The sequence below is a fragment of the Panicum virgatum genome, chromosome 6N, assembly GCF_016808335.1.
Source record: "Panicum virgatum strain AP13 chromosome 6N, P.virgatum_v5, whole genome shotgun sequence".
NCBI lineage: Eukaryota > Viridiplantae > Streptophyta > Magnoliopsida > Poales > Poaceae > Panicum > Panicum virgatum.
This window is the reverse complement of record NC_053150.1, coordinates 37,602,459-37,625,161: the sequence shown is the minus strand read 5'-3', so window position 1 is coordinate 37,625,161 and position 22,703 is coordinate 37,602,459. Positions and strand designations below refer to the sequence as shown.

General features: G+C 49.0%; 2 protein-coding genes across 3 annotated transcripts; one reads left to right on the top strand and one right to left on the bottom strand.

Moving 5' to 3' along the window:
- Window positions 1-6,679: 6,679 nt before the first annotated feature.
- On the bottom strand, window positions 6,680-7,135 carry LOC120678133 (translation initiation factor IF-2-like). Its single transcript, XM_039959287.1, has one exon. The coding sequence runs from the start codon at window positions 7,133-7,135 to the stop codon at window positions 6,680-6,682; it is 456 nt and encodes a 151-aa protein (XP_039815221.1).
- Window positions 7,136-9,104: 1,969 nt separating this feature from the next.
- LOC120679918 (type IV inositol polyphosphate 5-phosphatase 9-like) lies at window positions 9,105-11,197 on the top strand. 2 transcript variants are annotated; one of them, XM_039961582.1, is made up of 6 exons: window positions 9,105-9,373; window positions 9,473-9,583; window positions 9,698-9,994; window positions 10,086-10,291; window positions 10,399-10,668; window positions 10,767-11,197. In XM_039961582.1, the coding sequence occupies exons 3-6, from the start codon at window positions 9,701-9,703 to the stop codon at window positions 10,906-10,908; spliced, it is 912 nt and encodes a 303-aa protein (XP_039817516.1). In that variant the 5' UTR covers window positions 9,105-9,373; window positions 9,473-9,583; window positions 9,698-9,700; the 3' UTR covers window positions 10,909-11,197. The 2 variants fall into 2 exon arrangements, with proteins under 2 accessions (XP_039817516.1, XP_039817515.1); XM_039961581.1 differs by having other exon boundaries at window positions 9,111-9,373; window positions 9,691-9,994.
- The last annotated feature ends 11,506 nt before the right edge of the window (window positions 11,198-22,703 follow it).

Here is a 22,703-nt window from a genome sequence, read left to right as displayed (position 1 = left end):
CTGGTTAAAGCAGGCAGTCTGGGTGTACTGGTGAAGTGCAGTAGCGGAGGTTTAAGTTAAAAGGTTAATTAGTGCACTTGATCGGTATTATTTGGACTGTTTTGTGACAGTATGTGCAAGCAAAGTAAATCTATATATCATACTCACATGAGTGCCTGTAGCGCCAGATGGAGGAAAGATAGAAGGAAGGCCTAGCGGTGGCAGCGGTGGTGGAGGCCAGGGCATCGTTGGCGGCGGTTGATAGTTGATTGTCGCGCCAAGGCCTTGGAGGTATGAGAACATGGTCTGCATCTGTTGTTGCGCGGACTGTCACTCAGCAAGAAGCGCCTGCTCCATCCTCTGCCGCTCCTGCATCCGCTCTTCCTGCCACCTGCGCTCTCGCTCCTGCCTTAGCGTCCGCTCCTCCTCCAGCCTCGCCTCGATCTCCTCCCGCGTCTTCGTCTCTTCGCCCATCCGGGCCTATAAGATTTCACCCAAATGTTACAATGCGAACAAAAGATAACTAAAAGCAACGAACGACAAATGGAGCAGAAAAAACATGGATTGCATGCACGCTGGCGATGGGCGTATTGGCGGGGTCGAGTCGGTGGTCCTTGCCCGAAGCTAGGAGAGAGTCGGCGTACTGGCTGTGTCGACAAGGCTGTTGGCGATCCAGTGACGGCTGTGCTTCTTCCCTCCTCCTGCCTTCATGATGGTTTCTCCAGAAAGGGGCTGGGTGGCCGGATCCCATGTGTCCCCATGGAGCGCCTTTCCCATCTCCGTGTACTCAGTGATGCGCGTGTGGACGCTCGGGTTGCTGTATGCCTCGGGAGGATCCGCCGGGTTGTAGGAGACGTCGGACGTCGCCCTGCCCTTGTGCGCCATACAGTATGCCTGGAAGTCGTTGCATTCCTGGTCTTCATGTGACTCCGACTGCAAGCAAAGCGAAAGAATACAATGATTAGTGAGAATGCAGAATTTAGAGTTTGAAAGTACCAAAAAGTGTAATGACTTACCCAAACATCCCTGTACTCGAGAAGGCCTCGGCTGCCTTGATGGTGTGGCACACCTTGCATCAACAAGAGGCGCTCCCGGCATAAGTTGTGCCGCTGAATCCACTCCTCGCTAAGCCACATGTCCACCATCATTTCCCAGCACGCGCCCTTGCCGACGCACCAGTTCGGAGGCACCTACACGTAATGGAAGCAAAGTGGATGACATTTCCGAAAACGAAATTCAAAAGAAATGAGTAGTGATTTCGTCATTTACCCTCAAGTATTGTTCCCGCGTGAGGAACATATTTCTTGCTACATCCTTGCCGACCTTTCTTTTTTCCACATCGGCGCAGTAGGTAATTACCGTCTGAACACGCGTCTCGTAGTGCATGTCCTTCACTAGTTTGCGACATGCTGTGTCAGCCACCTGAGCCGCTATGGCCTCATATCCTGGCTCGCACCTGTAGAAATCCTGCATATAGACTCGATAATTGCAGTCAATATTTAAAGAGTTTCAAATATATGGTAACTATTCACCAATATAGTGCGACGACTTACCCAGAATTCTCCCACCACCCGTCTCGCCTTGTTGCCGAAGGACCTCCCTTCCCGATCTTCTGCATCTGAGACGGCGATGTAGTGGTCCCACGTGTATGCCGACTCCAGGATCCCGGCATGCATCACTAGCCCAGGGAAGAGCTCCTTGCATAGGGTTCCCAGGATGCCGTTGGGCTTCCTTTTGTGGGCACCCGCCTGCACGCGCATCCAATACCTGTAAAAGTGTATAACATAAAGTATTAGTGTCTTTTCATTTTGAACATATGAATTGAAAAATAAATGCCATTGTGCATAACATAAAGTATTACATGTCCGGTACCGGTCGAATCATCGGGCGTCTCGCAAGAGGTATCGGCCGCTGCGGCAGTTGCGACAGTCCTCGCAACCACACCGCCCTCATATCTCCTGCTGCCTCCTCCTCCTCCTCCTGGTCCTCCTCCTGGTCCTCCTCCTCCTGTCTCGGCTCCTCCTGCTCCCGCTCCTGCTCCTCCTGCTCCCGCTCCTCCTCCTCATCCTCCTCCTCCTCCTCCTCCGCCGCCGCCGTCGTCGTCAAATCTGGAGGTGTCCTCTCCCTCCTGCTCCTTCTCATCCTCCCCTAGCCTCCACCACCTGTCTTACCTCCTCTCGTTCTCCCTGGCCCTTGTCCCCAACGCCTCCTGGACCCCTCTGAGGCATTGGACCCCCCTGCTGCACTGGACCCCTCAGGAGCCTCTTGCTCTCCACCACTACTCCTGTACAAGGCGCTCAGGAAACCAATCTTGCCCCCGCCTGGCATTTCGAATCAATAACCTGCAATGAATAATTGTAAACGAATCAGCAAAAATGAACAATATGTACTTACCAAATTATGCAAAATAAACAATAAATATATCTACAAATATACAAAATCAGTTCATAGAATTAAACAATTCGGTTCATAGCAAATTAAGCAAAATAAAATAATATATATACATAGAATTAAATAATTCAGTTCATACATGTACTAGAAATAGTCATCATGATCGGGATTAGCTGGATCATAATCCTCATCATCACTATTAGGCTCCTCGACGTAATCAGCATTATTCGAAGGAGGAATGTCATCTTCACTGTCTCTGCCCAAACGCAGCCGCTCGAGTAATTCTAAGTCATGAGCATTTTCAACCTCGTCTCCAACTTCCTCGTCAGCAATCCTTTCATTGTCCACTTCCATTCCCATCACGTCACTTAAGTCTATCTCGAAACTCCCTTCTAGTCCTTCTTCTTGAAAGAACTCTCTGCCATTGTTGTAGTCTTCATTGTTTGGGACAGGAAGTTTGCCGTGTGGCGATACCTTATACACAACATCCCAACCCTGAAAACATTTGTCAGTTTGGCACGGATATGAGAGATAATAAACTTGTGTGGCCTGTTGAGCCACAATGTAGACATCGTCGCCTGGTAACTTTGAATCCTGACGAATTTCGACTAGGCCAACATTTGGGGTCCGCCTGGTTAATGTAGGATCAAACCAATGGCATTTGAAAATAACGGGAGTCAGTGGTACGGAACCTTGAAACTTGAGTTCGTATATTTCTTCAAGTCTTTCATAATACTCGACCCCATCTTGGCCTGGCGTAAAGACTCCAGTATTAGTGGTTTTTCGATTGGGCCGACTTTGCTCGTATCCTGTTGTGTGAAAGCGATATCCATTCACATCATAAACATTAAATGACTTAACCCTATAGCTAAATCCATCAGCCACTTGTCTCAACTCGGCACTCATGGACGAATCGGTTTGCCCCTGAAAGCGAAAGGGACAAAGTTCGTCATATTGTTCGAAACGTTAAATGATTTGAACCTATAGCTACAGCAAAGATCCTGTGAATCGGAGTTTACCTTTTGTTGCAACCAATAAATGAAATCGGGCTGAGAATTTCTGACGCCATTTTTAAGAAGAGACTCCGATTCGTTCTGGGTCGGAGACCTTGAGCGACGCCAGAATTGACGAAGAAATTGCCTGTGTGAAATATGATCAAGGGGTTGGATGCTGCTTAGTGCAAATGCAAGAAGATGTTAAATGAGATGTTGAATCATGGAACATCGTGAACACGTTAAAATGAGAACTTACCCTATGTACGGCTCCACCTCAGAAAGGTTGGTCAGCAAATAAAGTATGATACGGCACCACTCTTCATGGTTCAGGGTCTTGTACCTCGCATCACTTGCACTTCCAAGTTGCCCTCGGAAAATGCTGAGACTCGATTCATTATCGCCAGCATTGTAACGAGGAGGTGGATTATGCACGCTGGGAAGCTTCTCACCATAGTATTTAGTCGTGAAGTTTGACACCTCCTCCAAAATATATGCCTCAGCAATCAAAGCCTCAATTTTGCATTTATTCTTACATTTCGTTCGAAGAACCTTCTGGCATCTTTCAACTGGATAGTACCAACGGAACTGCACAGGCCCTCCCATTCTTGCCTCATAAGGCAGATGCAGAAGCAAATGCTGCATTGGATTGAAGAAGGCTGGTGGAAAGATCTTCTCCAACTTACAGAGCAACACGGGAGCCATTTTTTCCATGTCCGCAATAACAGCCCGAGATAACTCCTTAGCACAAAGCTGATGGAAAAAATTGCTCAACTCTGGTAGCACGAGCCATACATTATTAGGTAAGTAGCCTCAAACCATCACCGGAAGAAGCCGCTCAATCCATATATGGTAGTCATGACTCTTTAGCCCGTTGATTCGCATAGTAGTCAAGTTCATACCCCTCCTAAGATTCGCTGCATATCCATCGGGAAATTGTAACTTTTGGATCCACTCTAGTGCTTCTTTCTTCTGGGCCCTCGTGAGGGCGAAGTCGGCCTGTGTCTTCTTCCATTTCCTCCCGGGTCCAGGAGTCCTCATTTCGTATCTTGGTCTATCGCACAACATTGCCAGATCCTCTCTTGCCTTTATGTTGTCCTTCGTCTTATCAGAAATGTCCATGACTGTTCCAAAAAGTGCCTCCCCCAATTCTTTTCAGTATGCATCACATCAATGTTGTGTGGAAGCAGAATATCATCAATATAAGGGAGCCTCCACAGCCCAGACTTCTAAGTCCAAGCATGTTCCTCACCGTACCCAACAAAACCACCGCCATCGTTGACTCAGAGAGCGTCTATCTGAGCATGAATCGCATCACCCGTCATGATCGGCGGTGCAATTTCTGTAACTTTTACACCTTTCGTGAAGCTCTTAACGTCTTGTCTAAAAGGATGGTCAGCGGGGAGGAATTGTCGATGTTTGTCAAACGACGAATACTTACCCCCCCCCCCCCCCTTCCTCAACCAGATGAACTGCAGAGCTGCCTTGCATGTTGGACAAGGGAACTTCCCGTGAGTACACCATCCGCAGAATATGCCATACGCGGGTAAGTCACGCAGGGAGAATTGGTACCAAACATATATTCTAAAATTTGTCTTTGTTGCTCGATCATAGGTCCACATCCCTTCGTCCCATGCCTTGACCAAATCATCAATCAGAGGCTCCATGTAAACACTCATTTTATTCCCCGGGTGCTCTGGAATAATCAACGACACGAATATGGACTGTCGTTGAAATAGGACCCCTGGAGGGAGATTCAGAGGGATAACAAACACAGGCCAGCATGAGTACGAGGCGGCCACCATCCCATAAGGATTGAACCCATCTGTTGCAAGCGCAATACGTACATTACAAGCTTCATTAGCCTTGTCACGATGAATCCAATCAAAATTCTTCCATGACTCACCATCGGATGGATGCACCATCTTGTCAGGGTTGTATCGAACACCTTTCTTGTGCTAGGTCATCTGTTGCGCGGATTCCTCAGTCATGAATAGTCGTTGGATCCTCGGAATGAAAGGAAGGTAGCGTAGGATTTTCACGGGAATCGTGAGCTGCTTCTTAGGCTGACCATCACCAGAGTCCACTTCGAGGAACCTAGAGGCTTTACATTTTGGATAGTAAGCATCTTTCTCATGCTCCTTCCTAAATAAGATACACCCATTTGGACAAGAATGTATCTGCTCATATGGCATCTTAAGTGCACCGAGAATTTTCTGTGCCTGATACATTGACTTTGGCAGAATGTGATTTTCTGGAAGCATGCTTCCAAACACGGTCAATAGACTGTCGAAGGCGTCTCGGCTTAGGCTAAACTGAGACTTCAAGGCCATTAGCCGTCCGATGCCATCCAGCTGTGAAACCTTTGTATGACCGTGAAGTGGTTTCTGTGCAGCCTCCAACATCTCGAAATACGCCTTTGCGGATGCCTCTGGCTCCTCCTCCTGCGGTCCTTCACCGAAATGTGCTTCATGATAGTCATGTAACATGTCTCCAACCCCACCATCAGCATCACAATCATCGATGCGTTGCCTCACGACCTCGTCCCTCATACGGTGGCCTTCACCATGAAAGATCCATTGGGTATAGTACGGCGTAAATCCATACTTGCAAAGATGTTGGCCCATAACCTTCTTCGTTTTCCATTTCTTATTTCCACATCTATTGCACGGACACCACAAGAAACTCGATCCTTCAGCCTGACTCCACGTGGCTTCCTAAAAACCATTGGTCTTTCAAATCCATTCATCGGTCATGGTAGCCTGACTTGGACGGCCCGTGTACATCCAATGACGGTCATCCATCCTCTAGACCGGAGTGATAATAAAAGTCAAATGCAACTACGTGTTGTCCCTACATTCTAATAGGTGAAGGTAGGTCCTAATCCCACCCGAGGATGCATACATACGGTCAGTTTTCATGGTCCACTACCATCCGAGACAAAATTTTGGCAGCACCTCCCCGCTGTTATCCAGATACACGTCCCGAAAGGGAGATTGTGTATCCGGAGAACAACGGGGAGGTGATGCCGAGACTCTGTCTCGGATAGGAGTGGACCATGAAAACTAAACGTATTTACGCATCCTCGGGCTGTCCAAATAACGTGGACAATTCGAAATAGATACAATTATAGATATGCAAAGATCCGCATATCTCAATTGTATTTCTTCCGAACGGGAGACGCCTAACTAGGTTGCGGTTCCATAATCTACGAACATTATCAATAACGGGGGCGGTTGCATTGCTTACCGAGGGTCGGCGGTGTAGTTGTGACCGGCGTGGAGTGGACTCGCGGTTCCGACTTCTCGCCGAACACGTCACGGGCGGCACCGGGGGAGGGAACGGTCGCACCGGGGCGGGGTCGCGGCGCACCGGGGGTAGGGTCGGGGACCGGTCGCTCCGGGGGTGGGGACGCGCGCCGGGGACGGGCACCAGGGCGCTACCGGGGCGGGTCGCGCGCCGGGGGCGACGCGCGGCGCTTCGGGGGCGGGGAGGGGCGCGCGGGGCCCGGGCCGAGCTCCTCCTCCTCCAGCGGCCTCGAGGCGGTGGCGCTCGGGGGCGGTTCGTGCCGGGAACGGGCACCTGGGCGCTCGGGGGCGGCTCGCGCCGGGGGCGGGCACTGGGGCGCCGGGGGCTGGGCCGAGCTCCTCCTCCTCTGGCTTAGCGACAGCGGCGCTCCGGGGGCGCGGCGCGCCGAGGGCCGGGCGGGGCGCCGGGGCCGGGCCGAGGTCCTCATCCTCCGGCGGCGGGGGCGGGGTGCGGCGGCCGTGCATCTATTGTGTGTGTGTGTGAGAGCGCGTGTGCGGGCGCCACGACTAAGTGTCGCTGACTTTGCCGAGTGCCCCGATCTGGCACTCGGCAAAGAGAAAGTTCGCCGAGTGCCAGATCTGGGCACTCGGCAAAGTCAGATTTTGCCGAGTGCCCTGACCGGACACTCGGCATACTAAACTTTAGCCGAGTGCCCTGACAGGACACTCGGCAAAGTGGCCTTTCTGAATTTGTTTTCAGAAATTTATTTGAATACAATTTAAAATTTCACAAATTTCTTCAAATAATGGAAAATTTCATTGCCCATTTCACACAACAATTCTTACTCTTGCTTTACCGAAACTTTTTTCCATTATTTCAATCACTATTATTAGATATATTTCAATTTATATGAACTAATTCTTTACATTTCAAAAAAAATAAAAATTACAAAACAAATTTGAAAAATAACCGAAATTTAACATGAACCAATTTATGTAGTATATTGCATAAACAAAAAAATTAGCATGCTACAACAAAAAAATTCATTATTTCATGCACTTTTAGTTCAAATTCAATTTAAATACTCTAGTTCGGAAAAAAAAATAAAAAATGTCAAGTGAATTCAAAAAATCGCCAAAATTTAACATTACACAATTCTTCATATCTTATGACTACAAAAAAAAATTGCAAGTAAAACTCCAACTCGAACATCACTCTGACTCAAAATCTCAAAGAATCCTTCTGAGTTCTCTGAAACTTCTTTGGAGATGCCTCGTTTCGTAAACTACATACATGACAACTTTTCCAAAACCATTTCAAATTTTTACCATAGATACCCTGCATGAAGCCATGATGTCATGACAAATTTCAAGAATTTCTGATTACTTTTGATTTTATAAATTAAAAACCAATTTGTCCATAGCGCACTTTGTCCCATTTTAGGATAAAGATGTTTAACTTTCCCATTCAATTGTTTGAAAATGTCTCAAATTAGACTAAATAACATAAAAATCATTTTTCCATTCATTATAGTTCATTTATACTATATTTTGCAGTTCAAAATTGTATTATCCCCAAAATATCCTTTTAATCAAATAAATTAACTAAATATAGTAAACATAACAAAAAATGTACGAAATTCTAATATGCAGTGTTTTGTATAGTATAGTAGCTAAGAAAAAAGTTTGGACTGTGTTGGAGAAATTTTTTTGTTATTTCGCCGAGAGCTAAAGAGGACACTCGGCAAAGAGTTTGAATGCCGAGTGCCACGATAATTGCACTCGGTAATAACAAATCTTTGCCAAGTGCCCCAACCTGGCACTCGACAAATGATAACGGTAACGGTCTTCGCAACGGTGTAACGTTCGTGGCAACGGGGTAACGGTCGCGTGCGGCGCACGTGATAGTCTTTGCCGAGTGTCCCCTTGCGGGCACTCCGCAAACAATAACGGCCGTGACGGGTAACGGGCTCGGCGGGCGTGTGCGGTGCACACGTGAGGCTGTGTGCCGAGTGCTGCCCGCGTGGCACTCGGCAAAGGTGGGTTTGCCGATTGTCTGTAATCAAGCACTCAGCAAAGCCAAACTTTGCCGAGTGTCGACTTTTTGCCAAGTGCCTTTTGGTAGGCACTCGGCAAAGTGTAACTTTGCCGAGTGCTCGATATCTTGCACTCGGCAAAGCCTTCGGCACGCGGCAAACGTCGGGTTTCCGGTAGTGATATCTAAACACATTTGACAAGTTTTTGCACACCTAGTCCGCTAGTCGACCAAAATCTATCGTGTGAGATTATGACCCTGTAATAAAAGAGTTAATTCTTTTATGGGAAATGAAAAACTTCAGATTTTGTTAGGTCTTGGTTCCTTAACAAAACCTGCTGGCACGGAGACTTCGACAGCTCCTTACCAAATGTGTGGATACTCAACATGCACCTCCTGCTCTTGCCACAATCCTATCTAATAATCTAGTGCCCCACTGCCCATTCTTATTTGCCTGATCTCTCCCTGTCCCAGCTCTAACTTGCCGCACCTATATATCTTCTACGCAAGACTACTTCTGCATACCTGAACCTTCCCTGCAACCTCAGGCCCTCCCATTAATCCCTCAAGGCTCCCTGCTACTCCCCACTGAAAGAGCCACCAACCTGTACGTGCTGACTTGTCCCAGTGACGTGAAGTACTACTCATCGACTCGTCTCCGAGTCCGAGTTCGCAGGCTTGGAGAAGAGCAGCATGCAAGAGGGGCACAGCGAGACCGTCAACTACAGGTGTGGGCGGCCATTGCACAGCACTTTTCCATGAATCGAGCTTGCTTGTCAATTCAATTGCGATGGTATACGAAATCTTACCACGACCGGTTGATGCAGGGTGTTCGCCGGCACGTGGAACGTCGGCGGCGAGGCGCCGCCGGATGATCTTGACCTGGAGGATTGGCTGGACACCAAGGCCGGCTCCTACGACGACATCTACGTTCTCGGGTAGTTCGCTATTGGTGATCCTGCCGATCCATCATGATGTATCAGCAGTGTCGTCGTCAAGATGCTGCAGTGAAGAAAGATTTGTGACGCTGATTTACACGGTGCAGGTTCCAGGAGATGGTGCCACTGAATGCGAGGAGCGTGCTCGGCCCCAAGCAGAGATCGGCAGCCATGAAGTGGCAGCGGCTGATCGGGGACGCACTGAACGGCGGGAGGAGCGTGCAGGATGGAGAAGACGCGGCGCAAGGAGCGGCCATGGATCACGGACAGGGCGTGTTCAGGTGCGTCGTGAGCAAGCAGATGGTCGGCATCTTCGTCTCCGTCTGGGCAAGGAGCGGCCTCCGCCGGCACTTCCGCCACCCCGGCGTCTCCGCCGTCGGCGCCGGCGTCCTCGGCTGGCTCGGCAACAAGGTAGGCGGCGGGCGGAGTCGCCACGCGCGCACGGTACACGAGAGCAAGAACTGGCATGACGGCGTGCGTGCGTGCGCTTCTACCTACGCAGGGCGCGGTGTCCGTCCGGTTCTTGCTGCACGACACGAGCTTCTGCTTCGTCTGCTGCCACCTGGCCTCCGGCGGCGAGGACGGCGACGCGCTACGCCGGAACGCCAACGCGGCGGGCATCCTCTCGAGGACGAGCTTCCTCAACTCCGCCGGCGCGCGGCGGGCACCGGCACCGGAGGAGCTGCCCAAGAAGATTCTTGACCATGAGTAGGTCGCCTGAGCGAACCTCCTAGTGGCAGCTACAGACGGCAGCTCCCTGATTGAATCCTTGCCTTGCCTCTCTTTGTTCTCGTGTCGTGTGTTCTTTCTCGCAGTCGAGTGGTGTTGCTCGGCGACCTCAACTACCGGATCGCCATGGACGACGCCGAGGCGCGGCAGCTGGTAAGGGCCAGGAAATGGAGCATGCTGCTGGAGAATGACGAGCTGCTACTCGAGCTCTCCGGGGGCCGGCAGTTCGACGGCTGGCGCGAGGGCCACGTCACCTTCGCCCCGACCTACAAGTACCACCGCAACTCCGACCAGTTCTGCTGGTGCGCCGACGGCGGCGCTGCCGCCCGCGACAAGCAGCACCGCGCGCCGGCATGGTCGATCTGACTCTGACACGCCCAACTGAATCGATGATCTTGCTGGTGAGATATGGTTTCGTTCTGACGCTGTTTGCTTCTACCAATTGTTTTTGCAGGTGCGACCGGATCCTTTGGCGAGGCAAGGGGATGAGGCAGATTCGGTACGAGCGGTGCGGTGGCTACCGGCTCTCCGATCACCGGCCGGTGAGGGCCGAATTCTACGCTGTGTGTGAGGTGGTGGAAAGCAAGCATGGTTAACTAAGCTGCAGGCTTCTGTCCTCTGAAACAATTAACAAACGAGATGCTGTAATTTTTTTTTTTTGCGGGTAGATGCTGTAAATTTTAGAGAGTGTTCACAACAAGGCCTTGTTTTCTTGAATCCTTTTTCAAAAATAGGCCCTCGATGATTTACCTGAAGATGAAAGCCTCTTGTTTTGGCCTTTTTTTGTATCTGCAGGCAAAAATTCATGTAAATTTCCTGTTCTTCTCCTCTGATGAAGATATGGAATCCGAGGATTAATCGATGATTTTTGTTTCTTATTGCTTACGCTAGTTACCATGATTTATTTTGAAGACACATTTTCTCTGCTGAAGTTTAATCATCATCAGAGACCTACCAAAAGGATATGCAATGATAATGTTGTGAAGTATTCTCGACACAAGTGAATGTCAGATATTTCAGATTTTAAATGCTCCAACTGGCGTTAGGAACTTGTCAGCCCTCATCAGACAATGCATTTTAAAATGTATCCAGAAACCGTGACGACGTTTCTTAGCCTTAGCCTTGGCCTTGAGTGACCTTGTCGGATGTCTTTGGTTTTCAGAGATATATAGATCAATCAGAACTTCAGAAGATAAGAGATAAACACTGCCCTGAATATTAACTGCCCTATGGCATCAGCAATGTCAACTAACAACAGCCACGCATCATACTGTTGGTGGTTACGAAGCTGCTAGATATTTTCAGGGGCAGCAATTCATGGCCTCAGGTTTCAGCATATAGGGCCATGGCCTTGCAAGTAGGCATGATTGAATAGCAATTAGCAACATGCTTTCACAATTTGGCTGACGACAAGTTTGTGAAGCAGGGCAGCTACCTCTAACTAATCTGCCATCACTTCACTTGCGTGCTCATGTATTTTAGGACCTAATCGTGTTTTGACATATATATTGTTAAGTTGGCAATTCTGTGAGGTTCTACACAGAAACTGTCAGCGTATTTGGTTTGATCAGTGAATGGGCATTGGAAAAATGCCAGTGTTGGTACATACGTCAGTTGGCTCACGAACAGAATTTCGAAGGCATCCATGGCGCGTATGAAGGAGCGAGAGCGTGCGCTCCACATGTTGGATTTGTAATGCAATTAGCATCGTAATGTAAATCAGGGGCTGGATCATTTTTTTATCTATGGGTGTATAACCTGCTATCCCAACTTACATGTATCATGATACATTGTTGGGCACCGTAATGATAAGAATACAAGCTGTTTTTGTTTGAGGGAAAGTTCAGTTTACACCCTCAAATTATCATAAATGTCCTTTTTTCAACCTTTAATTATAAAATCGGGTAACTGAGGCCACCCAATTATCGAAACTAGACAAGTTTGGACCTTACGTGGTTTCAAAGGCGATTTTTCATTTCATAAAAATTAAGAATATTTAAATTTAAATTGGTAAATCATAAGTAATTTATTTTAAATAATGAAAATTGAGAATATGAAAGTAGTATTAAAGTTTTCTTAAAATGTAATCTATTTTTGACACTCTACTTCTCAATTATTCGGATCCAATTTTTTCATGTTCCTAATATTTGTTTGCTTGTAGTGATGCCTATTCTTTTTGAATAAATAACATTTCAAATAGATCAATAATATATAGGATATACATTTAGAAAAAATTGATACATATTTCATATTTTTCTGATTTAAAATGAATTAGTTTGATTTTATTTTAACTTTTTTAAATACAAAAGCACAGTTGAAACCACCATAAGGTTGTGTCCAACGCCTGACTCTTATGCCAGCTCATAAGTTTTTTAATGGGCAAAATAACAATGCCGAAAATGGCGTGATCAGCTCGCACGCTCTCGATGCCCTCCCTCTCACCCCCAGTCCACGGCCTCCTGCTGTCCCTCTCACACTCTGTTCCCTTGGCTTAACAGCTAACTAGCTAATAGTATGTTTCTCTCATAGCAAATTAGCACCAGCCACCAGCCACTAACTGAGGGACCGAAGCGGGTGACCAGAGGGGGGGTGAATGGGAGCCGATCAAAATTTCTTCGAAATTCGAATCGTCGGCCTATGTCCTAAAATCACCAAAGCCCTCAAGCGTTCTGACTAAAGTTTGGAGTAGCTATTGAAAAACTAAACCAACACAAAAGACCTCGAACAAGCGAGCGAAACCACGAAGCAAATCAGAAGCGAATCGAAAAAACTGCAGAACTGATCTGCCAGAACCGGTCTGACCGGTGCGCTGGACCGGTCTGACCGGTCGCGGCTGTTCAAAAACTAGCAGACCGGTCTGACCGGTCTTGCCTACCAGTCTGACCGGTGGCACCCAAAAAACCCCCGAAAACTTGGATTCAAATAATGATTCTCAACCAAACGACCACGAAAATCGATGAAACTTGGGGGATAGCTTCGCCCCTACCCCGTGAACATATCCCTAAGAGATCTCGTCCTAAAGATCAACAAATCTTGAGAATTCGAGGAGAAATCAAGAAGGATTGGGGTTTTCTCAAAAACTCAAGAACTCCAATTCGAAAAAGCTAGTGATTCTAGAGGGTTTAGAACGGGGCTAGAAACACGGGAATCACAGCAAAGAACTCGTAGCCTCCTCGCAATCAAGTGCGTCAAAAACGAAGTCGAAAATCCATCACACAAGGCACAAAACGAGGAGATGTGATTGATTCAAAAAAAAAACCCAGAGGGCACGAGGAGGTTAGGGCCTCCTTTCCCAATCAAATCCACACAAGGTCTCTCAAATCCATCAACCAAATCTACTCTAAAGAGAAGAACAGAGGGAGGGACACATAGGGGCGGCGACCTGGAGAACAGAAGAGTTCACGAACTGATTACAAAAGCCGCAATTAACCTAACACAAGTGAAGGGGTATTTATACCCGCGGGACCGATCAGACCGGTACGCTGGACCGGTCAGACCGGTGCCAGGGGCCGGTCAGAATGGTTGGCCTGCAGCACCCACTGTACACGATCTCATCCGACGGCCGAGGTTCTTTCTTCGAAACGAAGTGTTCTCCGCGATGCCGCCATCTTGATGAAGATCAGGTCCGCGGTTTTGGAGGGTCCGCGAAACCCAAGTAGGTGGACGGTTTTGAGAAAACCGTCAAAACCTCACGCGCGGGGAGATTCCCGCCTCCACGCCGTGGCCCTAGACGCCGTTCCCGCCTCGGCCTTCTGACGGCCCTAGACGCCGCCCGACACCCGTCACCTCCTCGCCCGCAGCGAGGCCCTAGACGCCGTCGACGCCCGTCGCCTCCGTCAGTCCCGAGACCGACGCGCGTGCCTCCACGACTTGGCGTCTTCAACCGCCGCCCGCCTCCTTGGTTTTGTGGCGCAAACCAAGAAACTCGCCTTCCGTCGCCGCTTGCACCCTTGATCCAGGAGTGGACGCCACAGCTGCCGCCCGGTCCGAGCTCCGGTCCCCGCTACCCTTCACCGCCGTCCACCGCACGGTCCATCGGCCACAGCACCTCCACGGCAGCTCCCCGTCGACACTCGACGCCCGTGTACCTGCAATCCAAAGACCAAGCGCACGATCACACCGCACGGTTGACAATTCACTCATCACAGGCAGGATAGAGTACTCTCGTTCCTCACTAACCAGCTACCAGTAATTTTCTTTCATAACAAATCAGCACTAGCCACCAGCCACAGACAAGCGAACAGTGTCGTCGGGATATATACTGTAGCCATGAGCTACAGCTGACTTTTTTGTTGGAGAAGACCTAAGAGCCAAACTTGTCCGATTTCGACATCGTTATGCGGTTTTGTAGTTCAAAGTTGAAAATCAGACTTTCATGGGAGTTCGATGGCGTGAACTGGACTTTTCCCTTTTGTTTATGACACCGACATGTCTATACAAGTTGCTACTTGAACTAGCAACTTTTCTATGGATATCTAATACTTCAAATAAAAAAGACTAAACATTAGGAGAACTTGCACAAATGATCGAGCAAACGATCCATTTTAAGAAGCACGAATTGGCGAGGGCTTCCACAAATATTTGTAGTCGGCTTTGCTACAACTACAGTGAGAAATACCAGCACACATAGTGTCTGACGCATCTCAAATATTCATGATGGAACTACCGTGTGGCATGGTCTCTCATTCTCTCAACCTTCCACCATCAAACTTTGGCTGTCTCCATTAGACTCGATCACGTCATCAGTGAAACCACGTATATATGTGCTGAACGTCATCAGTGAAACCTAACCCTGTTCGGCTGGCCGATGGCGCCGTGGCGGTGTCACACGCCATGTATTTCGTGGCCACGTTTTGATGCATTGTACGCACCCCGTACGGACGACCGACGTCAGATCGATCGCATCGTGTTGGTCTCCATCTATCTGTCCCTGATGTCATGATTCCTGTACGACGAAAGAAGAGGCCGGGAGGAGGGCACGTGTGAGCCCAGGACCCGGTTGGGCGCTGTGCAACCATCACGTCAGAAGCTAGGAGCTAGCTATAGCTGCTCATGGAGATCCATGGCGTGCCTTCCTCGATCGCTATGGTCGTCCATGCATTGATGCATAGAGGGGACCGGACGGACATTCATCGATCGTCGTCGACGGCACGCCACGTGTATATCGATCGCTTGTGGATACAGCAGCCAGTAGCTAGCTTGTATTTGGGTCGAGGCACCTCCCCGATTCGCCGGACGCCGGGCGTCTGATGCTTTCAAGGGTTTATCATTCACGAGTGTGCACTTTCTAGGATCCTTATATATAAGAGCAAGTATTATAGTTGGCTGTAAGCTGACTAAATGATGAGGTGGAGGAGATAGGAAAAGAGAGAGAGGAGAAGCGGACTGTAAGCTTATAATTAATTTGGACACAAGAATCAAGAAAATCTGTGAGAGAGATAAGTGAGCTATGTATTAATTGTGAAGAACTGACTATTTTACAGACGGACTGAGAGAAGGCTGCAAGGATCCTTACAGCCGGCTTGTTGGCTGTATTATTAGTCTTGCTCTAACAACGTGGCCACCCACATTATATATTATACGACATGATGCATGGATCACGATATGAGCCTGTCTGCACTTGTCGTACTCTAAAACCATCATAAAAAATATTTTTGCCTAGTTATCGAGATTCTTTGTTCTATCTCCAGTTCTTCCGCAGCCACATCCATACTCTATATCTTTCTCTATATCAACTACTGGGATCCACATATTAGATTTTTTTTCTTTTTTCCTCCCTCCATCCCCAGTCACCGAACCTCCCTCTGGCTCTCGCCTCCCACCCCCCGGTGCCCCCTCCTCCCCGCGCCCCTCCACTTGCCTCCACCTCCTCGCCACAAGCTGCTCGCCATCCACTCCCTCTCCTCTCTGCTCTCTCTCCCTCTCCTCCGCTCCCTCCTCCATCCGGCGGCGGATGAGCTGCTCTCGGCCTCCTCTCCGTCGGCCCTGCTCCCTCCGCTCGCGCTGGGCGCGGCCCCTGCTAACTCCATCGGCACACTGGGCGCGGCCCTGGTCCCAGCTCCATCTGCCCGCGCCGGCCGCGGACCTGGCTTCCACCGCGCGCCTACAGCGGGCGAGCCGGCGGTGGAGCGTCATAGGCAGGGCGAGGGCAGACAGGCGGAGCGTCGCGGGCGGGGCGGATCGACGCGCGTGCGCCGGAGCGAGGCTGGCGGCTCGAATGGCGCGCGAAGACTGTGGGAGCACGGGGCCCGCGCCACGCGTACCGATAGCGGAGGAACACTATGGCTAGTGCGGCTCTCCTCCGGCGTCATGCCACAGCGGCCGCCTGAACGCGCAGCGGGGCAGAGCGGCACCGAGTTGTGGCGAGGTGGAGGTACGGAGTTGCAGTGGCTGGGGATGGGCGGGACGGATGAAGCGTACAGACGGTTTAGCGTCTCGGCCGTACCGCGCTGGATATCCAGTCCCGGAGACCGTCCGGGACAGTAGCGGATGATTTTAGAGTATCCGATGCAGGCGATTTTACGGTAAATGTATACTCCAGTAGCCGATATAGGATGAGCTACCGGACCCAATGCGAGCAGCCTCATGCAGCCATGCTCATGCCATGGTTGGCCTGTCCATGTCATATATAGGAGCTGCATTGGCAGCGACGATTGATCTCAAGTCTGATACAGTGTGACCTGCGAGGCATCCTTCCGCTCGCACAGTAGAGCTGCCTTTTCTACTAGTACTAGGGGGCTCGATCGTGGGCATGCAATTGACGGTGTAGTTTGCTGCAGGACCTACAGGACCTACGGTGTTAGTTATGCTACCAGCCCTATGCAGCGTCGTGCCGGTATAAAGTTGGGATCTATTTAAAATTCTAAAGTTAGGTATGCAGCGACTTCATCAATCTCGAGGATTTGCCGGTTCAGTCCTCGAAGATACTTATAAATATAAAATTTGCGTACATGTGTTCATAAGAGTGAGTGCGTGTGTTGTGAGTGTCCGAGTTGTACTTGTGTAATCTAAAAAACTAACGAAATATAATATAATATAATATAATATAATATAATATAATATAATATAATATAATATAATATAATATAATATATAGAACGAAACTTAGGGTGTAGGGTTTAGAGTTTACTTGAACAGTTCTGTTCTTGTCATGTTTTTTAAAATAAAATAATCAATGGTACATAATCAATCTTCTCAACATTTCAATGTCAAGTGCTACCATGACCAAATCATTAAGTGCATTTGACAGCATCATATTTTCTAGATCAATTTGCAGAAGATATAAATTTAAGCGATCTTTATATCACAAAAGATTAATCTGTGAGCGCGAATCGTGACAGCGTGATTGTGTGAAGATGAATCAACAGCCGCCAAAACTCAAGAGCAACCGGGCAAGCTAGCAGGCATTTTACATTTAGTATGCTAAAGGGCCTTAAAATTTAATCTAGACAATTTAAGAGGTGGCGCAAGGCCAGGCGAGCAGGCCGTTGGAGGCGCTGCTTGGGGCTTTCGAGCCCGAGGGCGTGGCGGCTGCCGAGAGCCTGGCTGAGAGGCTGGAGGCGTCCCGCGGCCGGCTACAGGCCTGCATCAGGGGAGCTGCCAAGTATGCAGTGCAGCATACGTTGGGGTGAAGACCCACCTCCCGGAAGAGGATTTGGACCCGGTGGGAGACGGCATCCCCGAAGATTGCTCTGACGCAGAATGGGAGGCCAACCATGCCGCCGTCCTGGAGATCGCCGAGCGCATCGTCGCCGAGCTGTAGACTGCCGGTCTCCAGGAGTTTGTTTTATTTGTTTTGCTGCAAAGGAAGTTGGTCAGAGTGGACCAACTAAGAACAATGTAAATAATGCTTTTAATTTTATTTAATGTTAATGTTATGCCCACGGTCCGAATTCTTTTTTGAATTTGCCGAGTAGGTGGAAAGCGATATCTGAGCCCTTTGAGTAGCGCTTGAGAGCAGATCATCAATGTGCACGTTTGGTCAGGGTGACACAGAGTGTTTCCTGAACGTACTCGGCTGGGTTCAGTAAAGACGAACCGGATTGTTCTTGTCCGACTGGTCGGACTTTGAGTGGGGTTGGCTGGGTGGCCGAGATGCAGCCCCCGAGCGTGTTGAAAATGACTCGGTAAAGAACGAAGGGTAATCAGAATGCAATATGTGAAATATAACAAACTTTATTGAATGAGTAGATGGGTACATAGATTTGCATTTCCTACGCTTCTACGGATAGAAGCAACGCAGGTGTTCGATATTCCATGGGTTGCCCACATCTGTACCGTCTAGCCTCTGTAGGTGGTAGGTTCCTAGAACCACTATCCCACTGACTACAAAGGGGCCTTCCCATGGGGAAGAAAACTTGTGAGCGCCGGTGGTCGACTGGATTCGTCGCAGAACTAGGTCGCCGACGTTGAAGTCGCGCTCGTGGATGTTGCGATCATAATAGCGCCGGAGCTGCTGCTCATATCTCGCGTGCTGAATGGAGGCCGTCAAGCAGTGCTCCTCTGCCGAGTCGATGTCAGTGCATCGAGTTGTTTCAGCTTCATTCTCGTCGTAGTTCTGGATGCGCGGAGCACCAAAAGCTATGTCCGATGGCAAGACTGCTTCAGAACCGTGCACCATGAAGAATGGTGAATAGCCGGTGGCCCGGCTTCTTTGTGTGCGGAGTCCCCAAACTACTCTGGGTAGTTCTTGGAGCCACTTTGCACCGTACTTTTTGATCGGGTCAAAAATTCTGGATTTGAGCCCCTGGAGGATCAAGCCGTTGGCCCTTTCAACTTGGCCAATGCACCTGGGGTGCGCCACGGAGGCATAGTAGATGTCGATGAAGCTTTCTTGGCAGTAGTCCCGGAACTTGGAGCCCGTAAATGAGATACCCAGATCTGTGATGATCCGGTTATGCACCCCAAATCAGTGTGATATCTCCTCAATGAACTTGGCTGCCTTGGCTGCTGTAGTGGTTGTCACTGGCTTGACTTCGATCTATTTTGTGAACTTGTCGATCGCCACGAATATGTGATTGTATCCGCCAACTGTCGTCTTTAGGGGTCCTACCGAGTCGAGCCCCCAACAAGCAAAGGGCCAGGAAGGCAGTATAGTACGTAAGGCCTGAGCCGGGACGTGCTGTTGCTTGGAGAAGAACTGGCACCCAGGACATCGCCTGACGATGTTTCGGGCGTCGGCCAGAGCCGTGGGCCAGTAGAAGCCTGATCGAAAGGCTTTCCCCACGAGGGTAGAGGCGCCCGCGTGGTTGCCGCAGATACCCGAGTGGATATCGCTAAGGAGTTGGACTCCTTCATCCTGTGCAATGCATTTGCACATGGTTCCTGAGGAAGCCGAGTGCCTGAACAGCTCGGTTCCTATGATGACGTAGTTGCTTGACCGGCGAGCAAGCTTCTCGTGTTCCTTTCCCTTTGGGTAGCTTTTGTTGTTCTTGATGAAGTCAATGATTGGGGAGCGCCAGTCGGTGTAGAGGGTTAGGACCTCTTGCCCCGTGGCCGGAACCAAGTCGGGCTTTGTGGGAGGTTCCTCTTCCATCTTAACCATAGGGCTGTTGAGTGCTTGAACGAACACGCCGGGTGGTACGATGGATCGCCTAGATCCGAGCTTGGACAGTGCATCGGCCGCCACGTTGTCGTCTCTGGGGACGTGGTGGAACTCCAGGCCGTAAAACTTGATTTCGAGCTTCTTGATCTCCCTGCAGTATATCTGGACTAAATTGATTGAGAAAAGACTATCAGGATCATGATCATGATCCATTACCAGCCCTAGTCACATTTGGACCGACCGGCTAGACAATCTAAGGGCGGGGCACTAAAAATACTGAACTCTAACCTTATACAATTTTAACTAAAAATAATTTGGGTCAAACTTGGTTGAGAAGAGACTATCACAAACATGATTCGTTACCACCTCTGGTCACATTTGGATCGGGCAGTGAGGAAAAAGGGAGATAGTTAATAATTATTGAGCTATGAACATGATCGTTGTAGGGGCGGGTAAATATCTATTTTTAGGGGCGGACTTCACACCCGTCTTTAGCTTTGACTGCTAAAAATTCTATTTTAGGGGCGGATAACACACCCGCCCCTAAAATGATTTTTAAGGACGGGTCATGGTGTGATCCATCCCTAGAAATCGATTTTTAGGGGTGGGTTGAAATCAATTTTTAGGCGCGGGTCATGCCATGACCCGCCCCTAAAAATCATTTTTAACCTAAAAATTATTTTTAGAGATGGGCCATGCCATGGCCCACCCCTACAAATCCATACCCCTATAAATCCATATCTTGAAAACAAAAAAATTAAAAAAATTAAAAATAGAAAAAGAAAAAATATTTCAGGCAACCAGCCACCACCGCCCTGTAATGTCGAGGTACCATTTTTTTTGATGAAAAATACATACTTGCATCACCTGGGATTCGAACCACTTACTTTATGCCTTGCACGCTCCTTCCTTACCACCACACCACACAATCACTTACTTGTCACTTCATAGGGTATGGTATTCTTATATTAACTTTGAAGATGATTGTAGGGGCAGGTGAGGCCCCCATCCGTCCCTACAAATAGTTTTTTTAATTTATTCCGTAGAATCGTTTAATTTATTAAAAATAGCAAAACACTTCAAAAAATATGAAATTTTTTCCATATAAGCCTATTGTGACATGTAGAATTTAACAAAAATATCAAAACTATATTTCAGGTTATATAACGGTTAAGAGTGTGAAATTATATTATATGACACACTCACTCTACTATCTCATACTTATATAACGGCCTATTAAGACTTATTTTGTGGTTTTCACACTTATAATCGCTATGTACAGCGAAGTATACTTTTAGTTTTTTTCTAGTCCTACAGATCATAATAGGCTTATGATATAAATTTCACTTTTTTATGTGTTTTGCTATTTATTTGAATTAAATGAATTTTTAAAATAAATTTAAAAATTATTTGTAGGGGTGAGTGTGACATCTTTAGGGGCGAGTCGGGGTGACCCACCCCTAAAAACGTTGCTACAAATATTTTTTGTAGTAGTGACGGTCGCACGTGCTGCACGCCCTTACGCCTAGGCCTGCCCTGGCCCTAACGTTAATGGGATGATGCTTCGAAGCTTTAGGACATGCATGGCCGCCTATATGGCCACAGCGGGCCGGGGGATTCATCAGTTGTTCCAGACGTTTCCGTTCAGATCGAAGATGTTGGATTAGAGGAGCTTCGCAGGCAACCAGCAGGACTGGACCGTGTAGTACGTACGTCGTTACGTGGCATGGAAAAACCGGACAGGGAAGGCAATCAAGCATAGGCATGGAGAGCCCGGCCCCCACCACGGCAACGCCGCCGGTAGCTGAGAACGTCGACGAGCACGCGTCTTGGAGGAAGCAGCCAGCAAGAAACCAAGCATGCAGCTAGCGTCTCGATCTGCTGGCGGTGGCAGACGGGCGACGCCGCCGCGGCCTGCGTGGAGCCACCGTGCTTTTTTTGGACGCGAGCCAGACACGAGCTTCGCCCGGCATCGATCAGTTGCTGATTTAATTTTGTGCGTGTGAATCCCTCCAGTGTCTCTTTTTTTTATTCCATCCCTCCAGTGTCTCGACCGATATGAATATATGATCCGCGTCGCGGCCTACTGCTGGTGTGCCTAGTTTTAATGGGTAGAGCGCGGGCGGCGGAGCCGGAGGGAGGAGGAGCTTGGCGTGCGTGCTTGATGGAGATCTGACTGCTGGCACACACTGGTGTGGTGGATGGAACGGAGATGGCGCTAGTCATCATCTACCCTCGTCCTAGGCGTTCGGCTGGGCTAATCAGCCAGCTCCAGCTGCTGCAGCTGCTGGGCGCTCCCCTCATAAAAATGCTGTTGCTATAGTACGGAACAGCGAGCTCCAGCCGGCTGTTTGGCCCAGCCAAACAGGGTATCGCTGGCCACCGGGCCTGATGAGACCGTACGTTAGTGTTGCAGGGTCCCATGAGATCAAGGTGGCTAAATCCTGGTTGCAAACGTTGGTGCGTGCGTGCAGGGCGTGCCCGCGCTCAGAACAGGGCGACGAGCACCCAGTGGCGGATCTAGAAATGGTTAAAGGGGGGACTGATTTCTTCTTCATCTCTCTCCCTTTCTTCTTCCTCTCCTTCTTCCTCATACTTTCTTCTCAAAAATTTGAGGGATGGCTCAAGGGGGGCTCCATTGTTTTTTGGGGTCTAGGGGGGCTGGAGCCAGTGCTGCCTCCGCCCCTGCGAGCACCCGGACATCAACATCCAGAATAGCCGAATCCATCAGTCGTAGCACGTGGATGGTTTCCGTCACAAAAGCACATAAGCTTCAATGAATTGCCTCAAACAAAACAAGGAAGTTCAGCATGCTTGAATTTAGAGAGTCGGAGCATAAATTAAAAT

Coding starts and splice junctions, on each gene's coding strand:
- LOC120679918 (XM_039961581.1), top strand. CDS start 9,339: ATGCAAGAGGGGCACAGCGAGACCGTCAACTACAG. Junction 9,584..9,690: donor GACGACATCTACGTTCTCGG/GTAGTTCGCTAT, acceptor TACACGGTGCAG/GTTCCAGGAGATGGTGCCAC. Junction 9,995..10,085: donor TCGGCTGGCTCGGCAACAAG/GTAGGCGGCGGG, acceptor CTACCTACGCAG/GGCGCGGTGTCCGTCCGGTT.
- LOC120678133 (XM_039959287.1), bottom strand. CDS start 7,135: ATGCACGGCCGCCGCACCCCGCCCCCGCCGCCGGAGGATGAGGACCTC.